Raw genomic sequence first — 13,391 nt, forward strand, 5'->3', positions numbered from 1 at the left:
AAATATATATATAAAATCTCAGATGGATATGGTGGGGCCCACTTATAAATCCAGCACTCTGGGAGACTGAGGTAGGAGGATCAAAAATTCAAGCCCAGCCTGGGCAATTTAGTGTCATAATGAGACCCTGTCTTAAAAAGTAGGAAGGGCTGTGGATGTAGCTCAGTGTGCGGGTCCTGGGTTGGATCTCTAGCCTTGCCAAAAACTCTTTTCATTGTGATTTATCTCTTCCTTTCTATGGTTTTTTTCATGGTGATGTATCACTCACAAATGCCACCACAGTTTAGGCAGTACATCTGAGTTAGTTTTTCAAAAGAGAATTTTTATAAATCAAATCTTACTTAACAGAAGCCTATGGTGTCATCTTTTGTTTCTATCCCCCCATTTACTCCTTGAATTACAAATTCCTCCTTTGGTTACATGTAGATTAATAGCTACAGTAAAACTCAGTTGAATCTGTCAGATTATGGGTGGTTTTGATTGCTTTTCTAATTGAGCAGAAATGCTTCTGCTTAAGTAGAACCTGATGACCACTTGCATAGAAGTTTGTGGGGCCTTGCACAGACCTTTGTGCTATCAAAGTTGGAGAGGATGGAAAAGAGATTAGAAGGCTGAAAAGCATAAGTACAGCGAGCCTAATGTTACTAGAAATGTGATACAAACTTGTCTTCATGTGACTTAGTTCTTTTTCCTAGGAGCTAACCACACTAAATGTAGTTATACTTATCAAGGATTTATTGGGTCACTTACCCTCATCACTGGCCTCCACAACATCCACGTTGTTAGAAACCTCACTTAGTGATTCAGCCATGATAGGATCACTAAAATAAAGTACAAAGAGAAAAAGTGAATATCCAGAACACGACACAATCACTTTATCCTACCCTTTTTTAAGCTAGATTCTTAAACTACTCAAGAAAAAAGGTACAGATGGAATTGCCATTAAGAACAATTATTATTCTTCCTTTTCAAAAGACAAGGATTTCATGAACATGAAATGTCCAGAAGAGGCAAATGTTTAGACAGGGAGACTTTCTTACTTAGAGATAGAAGGATGGGGTTCCCTGGGGTAACTGAGCTATGCTTGGCCAGCTTAAGAAACATGGCAGCACCCCTAGGATATACCACTAAGGAAGCCTTTGTAGACATTGGTGAAATAAATTACCTCTGAACTTTAGAGAAGCCCATGGAAAAGGAGCTTGTTACCCAACACACCAGGCCACACAGGCTATCATTGCCCTTGACCCACCACTGGCACGGGTAGAAGAAGAAACAACCACCAAAGAGAAAAATATTACATCAAAAGGGAGAGCAAGGAAAGAGAGCATCTTGACAGCATTTAAACACCTGCAGCATTCGTACAGCAATTCAGTGCAACCCTTGCATTCAGACGATCTGGCAAAATCACACATACCATACGTGTTATACTTCCAGATAGGCTTGCCTTGACTCCCCAACCAAATCCTAAAGGCTTTGAGAATCCCACTACCAACACCCACATGTCTGCCCTCCCAAACAAACCAGCAAGGACAACAAAACACACAAACTTCTGAACGCTCTTCCTGTTACCACCCCATCTCTCTGCGTCTCTTCAAAGCAAAACTCAAGAGCTTGCTATACTCACTACGTTTGTGTTCTCAATTCTTATTCCTGTGAGCCATGTCCAACCACGCTTCCAAATTCAGCTTCTTTTAACTGTTCCACTAAGACTACTCTTCTTAAATCCAACAGGGATCTTCTGACCACATCTGACTCCCTTTTTGACCACTCCCTCTTTTTGGATAATTTTATCACTTGCCTTTCAGAACACCACATTCCTCTAATTTTCGTCCTACTTCACTAGCTGTTCCTTCTCAGTGTTCTTTGCTGGATCTTCCTCCTCTTCCGGATATGAAATGTTGTAGCACCCAGGCCTCTGTCCTTGGCCCTCTCTTTATCTACAGTTATGTCCTAGACCAGCAACAGTAAATAACATTGTTAACATGAGCAAAATTATAAGCTGCATATGTGAGCTTAAGTTTTCTAATAGCCATATTTTTGAAATGATGATGAAAAAATAACCATCCAAAACAGATGAAACTACTTTAATGATGCATTTAGTTAACCCAATATACCAGACACTCTCCTACTTTGTTTTGAAATCTTGTATTCGGGCCGGGGAGATGGTTCAGTAGGATAAGCGCTTGACTGGCAAACACAAGAATCTGAGTTCAATCCCCAGTTCCGCCAAAAAAAAAAGAAGATGAAATCTTGTATTATTGTTTTTATCATTTATTCTGTTTACAATTTTAAAATGTGGTATTTGTGCACAAAGGGGTACTGCTCTGTCATAAAGAAGAATAAACTAGAGTCATTGGTAGGAAAATGGATGCACCTTGAAAGAAATTAGATGCACAAGAGTCAATGTCACATGGTTTCCCTTATGTGAGAAATTTTAAACATAAGTGAAATGAAGAGCAAAGGAAGAAAAAGAAATGGAGATACAGATCTTTTGCAAAAAGGAAAGGGAGAAAGAGTTGGAGGTAGGAGGAGAAAGCGGAGGGGAAGGGGATGAAAAAGAATCAAAACCTATTATGTACATGCACCAATTCCCCATGATGAATATAGTCAGTATGCACTGCAAGCAAGTACAATAAGAATATTTTTTAAGAAGTAGTGGCTGGACCCTCTTGGAGGTGCACAAGGTTCCTCTTCCTACTAAGTAACCACTGCCACCGACTGAAATTCCTTCCTTTCACCCTCAAGCTGACTTATTAGACAGCACTTTGTGTCCTGCTGCAGTTTGGCTCTTATTGCCCCCGAAGGCTCATCTGTTCAGGGCTTGATCCCCTGCGCAGCTGTATTCAGAGGCAGGGCCTTTGAGAGGTGATTGGATAATGAGGGTTCTGACCTCATCAGTGGGTTGCTCACAGATTCATGGCTTAGTAGGTATGAGGGAAGGGGCTTGCTATGAAAGCAAGCCTTGGGGGGGGTTGGTACTGGGACTCCAACTCAGGGCATCACACTTGCCAGGCAGGCACTGCATGTGCTGAGCCACCCACCCCGCTCTGTCAGAGCAGCTTCTTCCCACTTTCTGGCTTCCGTGAGCGGGGCAGCTTTTCTCCAACCACACCCTTCCACCATGATGTCCTGCCTTAGCACAGTCCTAAAGTAACCAGACCAGGTGACCAGGGATGGAAATATTTTAAGCAGTGAACTCAAATAATTCTTTCTTCCAGTTCATTGATTTCTCTTAGGTATTGACTCATAGGGACACAAAGCTGACTAACATGCTTCCCAGGAGGTGTCCCTTCATACAGGGGTCATTGTGTTTCTCTCACATATCTTATAATCCCTGATAAAAATTTAAAATGAATTTTGTCTTTAATCATACCAGGACAATTAATGAGGATCCAGTCTATACTTTCATTAATTATATTCAGCCAAAACTGCTACCTCACTGGTGTTTCTAAAAAATAACAATGTCGATGAGCCTCCCGCTAAAGCTTATTTACCAACTTCATGCTGCTCCCAGGATAAAAGCCAAGCTCATAACATTCAAGGCCTTCTGAAATCTTGGGCTCCCTGCCCCCCATCACCCAGCAGCCCACTCCCACTCACGCCTCTCACAATCACCATCCTGTAAGCACACTGCATTCTTTTGTTTCCTCTGTTTTGTACAGCCTGCCCTCTTGGCCAGAAACACCTTCCTCCTGATCCCTGTATCCTTGAAATCTGACACATTCTTCAAGACACTACTCAAAGGTAACAGGCTCTGCACCCCCATCCCTGGGGCATTGGCCCTGTGCTCCTACCGTTGCTATACCTGACCATCACTTTAACTACAGGGACATCACCAGCACCTAGCATAACAATACTAAGCACACAGAAGGTGCTTACTATATGTGTTTGTAGAAGGATGAATTCAGGAGAAGGTAGGAAAGGGTATTAGGGTGGCAAATAAGAATCAGTTGGGAAAGTGGTCACCTTGTTGAAACATGGAACAATATGAGACATGCTTTAAAAGTAAAGGACCTGTCTGCATGAAGTGCTATAGAAAAGCTGGTGAGGTGAGTAAAGAAAGAGGGAAGATAAAGTTTTTGTGCAGTGCATGATGTGAGACTTCACAGATGCATTCAAAGAGCCTTAAGTCAGGCAGTAAAGGTCCTCAGGAACTCTGGCCCAGCAGGGATAGAAAGTTGCATTACTATGCTTGTTTACTTCTCTTGTAGGCCCCAGGGCTGCTCTCTCCTTCACTGCCTTCTCAGTTAAGGGCCAAACAAGGGATCTGGGGGGGAAAGAGGAAAAACAAGGAAGGAAGGCCTATCTTCCAAGTTTGCTGAAATTGTTTAACCACACTCTGATTTAGGTTCAAGGATTCAGAAGGTTTTGCTTGGCAACTTTGCTGCTTCCCAGAATGGAGCTAATGGAAAACAGCTGGCCTCCTGGTTTTCTTTAAAAAAGAAAAATCTAATAGGATAAAATGTTTTTCATAGAGTGTGTTATAAATAGAATTCTAAGATGGCCCCCAAGGTTTTCACTCCAGTGTACATAAATGGGAACAGCCCTAATCTAATCAGGTGAGATTTTTAAAGGGTGATCTAGAGGTCAGGCACAGAAATCAGATTTGAAGCTGCAATATATGTTGTTTTGCTGATATTAAAGAATAAATTGACGTGTTGTGGAGAGCCAGTGATCAAGAAACCAAGGGCTTTGCCCTATGGCCTCAAAACACTGAATTCTGCCAACAACCAGTTTGCAAGATGACTTTGAACCTCAGATGAGACCTCGGCCCTGGCTGACACATTGATTACAGTCTGGTTAGACCCTGAGCAGATGATCCACTAAGCCACACCTGAATCCTTATCTCATGGAAGCTGAGTGATAATAAATTTATATTGACTAAGTTCTTTGTCATTTGTTAAACGGCAATAAAAAGAGTCTCACTGGCCCCAGCTCCTATTAAGAAAGAAGCCCAAGGTACAGGATGTTTTGAGCCATGTAAGCTGCAACATAGAACTGTGTGCAGAAGCCCATGAAAGGATTATCTGTATCCCACCACAAACATTTCTTTATGCAGAACTAAGTTGTTACCTTCTCAACTGTAATGTGAACGGCAGACCTTGCCAACATGTTAGAGCATGGAAAACCCCCTCAAAGGTTCAGCTTGTTTGAAATAGCTTCCCCTACTCCCAAGACAGTATCTTCAACCCCTTCTATATATCTGCCAAACAGTGGATAGAAGTCCTACAGTGACTCATTCAGAGGCACGGCATGAGGAGAGAATGGAGGTGATTAGCTCTGTCCTCGAGACTGCTCATCTAGCTCTACAGAAAGGATCCAAGGCCAGGATACTAATTTATTGAGGAACCCAGGGTCCTGCTCATATGCAATTACCGTGAGTGCCATACACTTATTAATTGTAAAATAAGCTAATCTGCAGGGGAGAGGAAGCTATAATCAGTCTTCCTTTCTCCTTTCCTTGCAAGAGGTTGGCAGGCAAGCTAGCCCTTGGAATGCAGCCACTGAACAGTCCCTGATGAGGGCAGCTGCTCCTCAGACTGCACAGTGGGCTCCAGGAGCCTACCAGTAGTCTGTATGATCCTGTTTTGGGCCAGTCATCCCACCATTTGGCAGGGCTCACTTGGTCAGTTAGGGGGTTAATATCAAGTTTCACCTAAGAGGATACAACTGCCTCCACAGAAAAAATGAAGGCTTTTCAAAGTAGTAGGCATATTGACATTTCCCCAGCAGGGACTAAGAGCAGCAGCAGTAGCTCTCAGCAGGCTAAAGGCCAACAAGTTAGCCTTCAAACTTCTGTTTGTTTGTGCTCCTGGGAGCAAATGTGTGTACTCTCATGGGAACCTTGATAGAGGGGATAACCTTCACAACCACTTACTTGGACTCTGAGAGCCCTGGATGGATATCTATTGAAAGCATAAGTGCTACATGGGTTTGGTGGCACCCAAAAAGCTGTCTGTGGCAAATTCTCTTAAGCCAGCCCACAAAATGCTTGTGAGTGTCAATGATAAACATACTGGGAGAGAGGGTTACACTGCATATTCCAAACCCTTACCCATGGGCCTTTGACCACTCAGACCCTGGGGCAGATGTCCATCCATTCTCTAGGAGCCCCCTGCTTTGGACAGATGGATACCAGCTCTAGAGTAATTATCACAGAGGCCTTTCTTACTCTCTAGGAGGCCAAGGAATAGTGGGAAAACTACCCTCTCCTCTTCCCCACCACAAAGAAACCCTTTTCAGGAATGCCTCTGAGCAGTGAGATCATTTTCCAGGGAGCTTGTCCTTGTCCTGGAGACTAGACAGCCTCAAAAAATAGGTTTCCATGGCTAGAAGACTCCTCAGCATTTCTCTGGAGGTAATGTCCAGCCACTGGGCAAATAGAGCAAAAAGAAAAATTCGTTCTGTCAGGAAGGAAACATAACTTTTCCTTAGCCCTCATAAATCTGCAATTGGGACACACTTCTATAACAAAAAATAGATTAACAAGAAAAGAACAAGCAGGGTTTGGGAGACAGCTTAGTGGAATAAGCACCTGCTTGGCAAGCACAAAGTCCTGAGTTTGATCCCTGGTACTGCAAAAAATAAACAAAACAAGCAAACAAACAAAAAAAAGAACAAACAAGTTTATTTTCATGTGCAATTCACACCCTGTGGGAGAAATCACAATGAAAGCTAACTCAAAACAGTGGCTTAGGACTCTGATTTCTACAGTGTTTTCAATAAACAACAAATTTCTAAGTAAGTGGTAAGACAAAGGAAAAAGGCTATTAGTCTCTAAGAGCAGCAACTTGAGGGAAAAAACAAAGGTCAGATAAACTTTAGTTAGTGAAGCTTACTAATATAAGTTACTCTGGTCTCATTTCAATACTGATGAGGATCTAAGGGGATCTTTGGTGATTAACTTTTGTTATCCTGGTGAGGATATGGGGTAGGCAGGTACCTTTTGTCTTTTCTTTTATGCAAATGGAGGGTAGAGAGCCCTTCTCTTTTATTCTGCACTGGGGATTGAACCCAGGGCTTTAACACTGGGTTATAACTCCAACCCTGTTTTATTTTTTATTGAGCTAGGGTCTCACTGAGGCTGGGCTGGGCTCAAATGTGTGATCTTTTTGCCTCAGCCTCCTAGCATACTTGGATTACAAATGTATATCAGTATGCCTGGAGAAGCCCTTTATATTTGGGGGAAGTATATTCTGGCCTTCCACAGTGCCCCTTTGAAAGTTTATCTTCAGAAAGCTTCACATGCTAAATTAGGATCAGTAGCTATGGAAAGAGTTGGGTTAAAAGTTTTGAGATACAAGGCTGGCAAACAAGGAAAGAAGCATAAGTTAGATTATGCAGAAAGGAATAACCTTGCATATGGTGCCCCATATCTTACTGAACCAGTCTCTTAGTCCTGAGGACAGATCAGTTAAACAGTTGTGTCGCTTGCCCAGAGCAGGTGCTGCAGATGCGCTCCCACCAAAGTTAGGCCTCTGTCTGGTACAAGCAAACAGGTATTTAGTAAGGGGTGATCCTGTGGAAACCAACACAATAAGCCCAGCTCCTCGTCCCACAGGGGGAGCCGCAGGCATCACACCAGCTCTAGCCTTCTTTTGATCTCCTCTTCTGCTTCCTTTTCTTCCTTTCTTGTTTGTTTGCTTGTTTGTTTAAGACAGTCTCGGTTCAGGGTGGCCTTGAACTCACTATGTAGCACAGACTGGCCTCAAACTCAAGGGGATCCTCCTGCCTCAGCCTCCTGAGTGCTGACATTACAGGCATGCACCAGCACACCCAGGTCTTTTCCTTTCTTTGTGCTTTTTTCTTTTTCCTTTGCTTTTGTTTGAAAGGTCTCAGCTTCTCTAGCTCTGCGTTCCTTTCCTCCCCATTACACCTGCCCCACTGAGGCTCAGCCGATACCCATCTCATGCCACCCCTAACACTTTGGATCCTGAGCAGGAGCTAAAAAGGTTCTGTGTGCCCGCTCTCTAGTGGCTTGGAACCTAGCTGACAGGGAATATTATTCTGTCTTTTAATACATTCTGTGATTAAAAGTTATATTCTTGTCTTCAATCAGAGGCAATCAGTATTACACAATTAGTCTTAGCGAATAGCTCACTGGTAATGAGTTGCTGAGTTCTTACTCTGTGAGGCAGGCACGGTGAAAAATGATTTGGCATTAGTTGAATCCTCACAAGAGCTCTATGAAGGAGGTTGTGATTTTAATTCTTGTTATTTTCATCACCATTTCCAAGAAGAGGAAACCAAGTCCTGCCTAAATTAAACAGCCTGTGCAAAGTCACACAAATTGGAATAGAACTAGGACTGCAACCCAGTTCTGGATGATTTCAAAGCCAATCATTTGCCCACAGAACTCCCATCCTGCCTCACACAAAATCTGATTAAGTAGGAAACGCCCACCCACTCCTGTCCCCAAAGACCCTCCGGTGCCAAAGATATCCCCGGGCCATTATCTGGCCCCAACATATTGCAGAGATCTGTTGGTCATTTTCCAAATGAAGATACTGCTAGGTATGGTTATAGGGCTCTTAGAAGGGATGGGCCTGTAGCATGGGAGTCCTGGGGATGCAGGACTAAGTGGTGTATCAGTAGGAGAGACATGAAGATGCTGCCAGGGAGTGCATTGAGCCAGGTAGGCATGGAGGTGCACACTTGTGCTCCCAGATACAAAGGTGACTGAGGCAGGAGGTTCACTGAAGCAGAAGAGTTTGAGTATGAGGCCTGCTTGGGCAGCACAGAAAAAGCCTATCCCCAAAACAAAAAAGCACAAAACAACCACAGTGGAACAACGGGAAGGATGCTGATTCAGGGAACCAATTGCACATAGCTCAATGTCTTCTTTGGGTTTCACATAGCTATCTCTTATCCTTAAAACTCCAAAGCCACCAAGGCAAAGAGAGGGAAGTCATCACTCCCTGGCCAGCAGAGGCAGGGGAGATAAAGGAGGATAAGAAACCAGGCCTGTGGAATGTGCTCCCATCCTCAACTGACCTATGTGTGCTCTTTGTAAAAGCAAGTGCTAAGCGTTTGGTTTCCTGTTAGCCCACAGGATGGGGCTCTGAAGAAGCAAGTTCAGCATTGCCCCATGCCCATGATAAATAGCCTTTGTTCTCTCAGCTCTGGGCTCTCTCAGCTCTCAACAGAGAGAGGGATTGGCCATAAGGAGAGGGTGATGTTGTTGTCCCCAAAAGACAGATGCCCACAGGCATAAAATTGCCTCCAAGACTCTGAGATCTACAAATGTTATCAGTCAAGGGGACACCTGCAAGTCTTTAGGGGTTCAGATTTCCTTACCACAGAACCCCATGGACAGCCTACAGCTGGGCAAAGAGGACCATGGAAAGAGTAATCCCACTGTTTCCTGGCTCACAAGCTCTCTTTTTACCTTCACCATGGCTTCATGCCCTCTTTCTCTTTCTATCTGCCTAAAATATACAGCCATAGATTCATTCTCCTTGAACCAGAGAATGAAGTTGAAACATTATCTCCCATGACCCCTCTCTTTAGTACCCAGTCTATGCGCAGCTCCTTACTGCCGCAATTTGTTTCAGGTGGTTTGGAGGTCATGAGAAAACAAAAGAGTTAACATTTACTGGACACTGAGTACATGCAGTCACTGAGGTGTTCTGCCTGTATCACATCTTTTAGTCCTCAAAACATTGCTATGAAGCAGATACAATTTATTCTCACTCCTCATTTTGTAGGGGAGAAAAATGCAAGGGTTGGTGCCTGTCTTCGGTCGCATGGCAAGTACAGTACATATGCAAGTTCTAACGGCAAGATTTGAATCTAGTTCTTCCGACTTCAGAGCCCAATTGTGCTATGTAAAATGACCCACTCCCTCATGACAAAGAAAAATTTGAAAACAGTGTCTTTGCAATCAGAAGGCTTAGATTCTGCTTCTTTCCTCCCAGCAAATCCCCCTTGCTTCCTGACCCACGCCATCCCCTTCTAGGGACCCCAAGTTCCTGCATTTATAAAACAAGAAGTCAAGACAACATAATCCATTCACTTATGGTATTGAACAGCAATTCTCAGAACACTCCAGGATACTGAACGTATGTGTGAATATTTCACATATACCAACATTATATAAACATGTGGTCTATAGGCACCAAGATCTGTCAAAGGGGAAAGTAGAGGTTATGTGGCTTGCACATATGTGTATGGGAGCAGGAAGGCAAAAATGAGTCTAAGAGCTAAGGGGAAAGCAGAGAAGGATGTTCAAAATGCATCTCAAAGCTGGGTTTGGTAAAGCCCAGACTGGATGATGAGATTTAGGCATCAATGAAGCCAAAGAGCAAGAGAAGCTAAGGGTGAAGGGAAACGGCACGTGGGAGATTTGGAAATAGAGGAGGTCTGCTGCAGGAGGGCAGAGGATGCTTTTGTGGACGGTTCTGTTTATGTGACTGGGGGAACTGAAAGGACTGTCTGAGTGTGGGCCAAAGGAACCATGACAGGCCTAATAAAGAGGCTGACTGCCAGCTAGGTCATTCCCTTGGCTCCCTCCTCTGCAGAAGCAGAGTATTCTAAGCATTTTCCCATTCATTTCATTTATTCAGTTCACACCATTCCTAGGCAGGGAAAAGGATCAGGTTTCCACTTTTAACAAATAAACGATGTGTCTGAAGACCTTCCCACTAGTGTGGCATCGAGAAGAAGGAGGACCATAATTCTTTTGGGTTTGCTTAAATGTTAGGCACAAGAATTCCTAGTCATAAGGGCTTAGGAAAAACAAAAGGCATACTGAGAGTAGTATCCCCACCATCCTTACAGTGCCTGGGAGGAACCCTTAAGCGAGGTTAGGAAGTGGCTGGCCTCTGCCCACTGGAGCCTGGCTGTTGTCTGCTTGAGAGCGAGAGGAAGCGCGCAGCGGCACCTGAGAAGTACGCGAGCTAACGCATAGCACAGTGCTCTGTGTGAAGCGCCTGCTACAAAGACAGAGCTCGATAAGTGGCGAGGCTTGTGCAACAATTACAGATAATGGCAATGGTTCAAGGAAGGGGCTGTAGGAGGAAGGCTGTGAGTCAACAGAGGGAGGGTCTGCTGAGAATGACTGAGTCTTCAGATCCCAGGATCTGGATTCCTCCATGGGAGCGAACCCGGGTGTTTTTAGGAGCTCCTGCCTCAGTCTGAGGCAGAGGTTCTGAAGGCTATGTGCTTCATGGAACTCCTGCTATAAATCATGTTGGACACAAGGCAAGGTTTAAAAAAGAAAATCTGAACTGGGTACTTGTAAGAAATAGATGGTAAGACAAGGGTGTTGAAGCAAATGCATTAGAATGATATCTAGAGAGAACTGACTACAAAGAGAGGTATTTATTTGATTAAACATGTGTAAAACTTGAACCTCCATTGAGGACCCTAACAGTTTTGGGGGAGTGGCAGCCCCAGCTCTATAGCAGTGAGGCCTGGGATACACTAAATCCTCTGAACCTCCGTTTCCTCACCTAAGAGCTAAGGGATATGCTAGATTGGAGCCTAGCCTAGCTTTTATGCAGGTATCCCAGGACTCCCTGACCTACTGGGATTCTCCTTCAAAGTTCCCAGTCCATCCTAGAAAGGTCTGCTGTACAGAAACTCACTACAAGTCCAGCCTGAGTTGACCAGTGGGGGCCCAGACTCCTCCAGAAGCCTTTCAGGACTTCCATTACAATCTCCCACTGCGCAGTGTTCAGGGACATAAGTTACTTTTTCCATTTAAAAATGTACTGATTTGCAGATTTGATTTAAATTGCCCACTTATTCTTTGCTCACTCCTAAAGATACTTTATAGTCTTTTCAAGTTGGGAGTTCAATCCTAGAGAACTGCCTCACCCCAGAGTTTCCTCCTTCCTCCAACTCTGAATAAGCAAACAAAAGCCATTTTTCCATGAAATAAGGTCTGTGAATCATGGATATTTGGCTTCTGGAGCCACAGGGATGGAAGAAACAGATCATGTAAAAGTAAGATTATGCTCTTCAAAAACACAGGATGAAAGCCAGGCACACACCTATAATCCCCAGACCTGAGAGGCTGAGCCAAGAGGATTATGCCTTTAGTTAGAGGCTGGCCCGTGCTGCACAGTGAGTTCAAAGCCAGCTTGACCTGCGTAAAGAGACTCTGCATCAAAAAACAGGTAAACAAATACAGGATAGAGGTATCATGGAGATCTCCCCCTCCTATTTCCCTTAAAGGTTTTCTGGAGTCACCTCTAGCGGTGACAAAGGAGCAGCTACTCCAGAAACAATGGTTATCATCAGGAACTTACAACACAGTGAATGTTAGCAAGGCTGTGGGGAAAAAGGAGCCCTGCTACACTGTTCATGAGAATGTAAACTGGTACAACCACTGTTAGAATGGAGAGTCCTAAAAAAAGAATGAAGAGTCCTCAAAAAGACTACAACAAAGGGCCAAGGAGATGGCTCAGTGGAATAAGCGCTTCCTGGCAAGCACAAAGGCCTGAGTTCAATCCCCAGGTCCTATCCTGCCATATGATAACTTTGAGTCATTTGTAGGAAAATGGATGCACCTTGACAGCATAATGCCAAGACACAGAAGGTTAAATGTCGCACAGCTGCTTCTCTTACCAGAGAAACCCAAAGTATATGTAATTCAGGAGCAAAATAAAAGATAGGCAATAGGGAAGGAAGAGGTAGGCTTGTGCAGATGGGAAGGGGATTGAGGATAAAGGCAGAGGAGAGAATGGGAATTAAAAGGACTCAAATGTGACATATATGTGTACCAACTCCCCAGGATGAATGTGTTCACTGCATAACCCAAACATGTACTCATAAAAAGTTTTAAAACAGTGCAAGCAGGGTGGCTCACACCTATAATCCCAGCACTCAGGAGGCTGAAGCAGGAGGACTGGTGGGAGTGCAAGGTAACATAGGGAGATCAAGGTCAGCCTAAATGACATAGCAAGACCCTGCCTCAGAAAATGAACAAAGACAAATAATAAAACCAAACTGCAAATGAACGATTATTACAGCGGTCTCTGTGCATATGGCAGGCTCAGCAAATCATACTTTTCTCCCTAATGTACGAGGCTGCCCTCAAACAGGAGTGGGCAGATGCAGCTGGCTCCCTTCCTTCCACCAAGACTAGGGGGCTCAGAAGAGTCTCCTCTTGACCAGCTTTCCTCTCCTTTGTCTCAGCACGATGAATTCAACAGAAAAGAGCAACTTCAATGCAGTAAGGACTGGGAAGGAACATGACCTTTGGCTTGTAGAATGATACCCACAAGACAGGAAATTTTTTTTTTAAGACCTTGTTGATGTAAAAATGCAACATAACTATCAATCTTCAATAGCAATATTTGTCTGCAGTACAAAGCCTACTGTGTCCCTTGTCTTTTCTTATCCATGTCTAGATTTCACCATGTCTATTTCTATCCCTCATTTAG

The 13,391-nt window shown here is 43.9% G+C and overlaps 1 protein-coding gene across 8 annotated transcripts in view; it reads right to left on the reverse strand.

Annotated features, from left to right (window-relative positions):
* Kiaa1210 (KIAA1210 ortholog) overlaps positions 1–13,391 on the reverse strand; it is a 91,703-nt gene that overhangs the window by 70,261 nt on the left and 8,051 nt on the right. For 5 of the 8 annotated variants that reach the window (XM_023706021.1, XM_023706018.1, XM_023706024.1 and 2 more), the window contains 2 exons: positions 1,799–1,950; positions 751–821 (listed from right to left, as the gene is read on the reverse strand). In XM_023706021.1, the coding sequence (XP_023561789.1) occupies positions 751–821; positions 1,799–1,815 (88 nt within the window). In that variant the 5' untranslated portion in view covers positions 1,816–1,950. The remainder of the gene's footprint in view (positions 1–750; positions 822–1,798; positions 1,951–13,391) is intronic. The other 3 variants (XM_023706025.1, XM_023706022.1, XM_023706023.1) reach the window with 1 other exon arrangement.

This window comes from Octodon degus, unplaced genomic scaffold, assembly GCF_000260255.1.
Source record: "Octodon degus isolate 3935 unplaced genomic scaffold, OctDeg1.0 scaffold00236, whole genome shotgun sequence".
In the NCBI taxonomy this organism is placed as follows: domain Eukaryota; kingdom Metazoa; phylum Chordata; class Mammalia; order Rodentia; family Octodontidae; genus Octodon; species Octodon degus.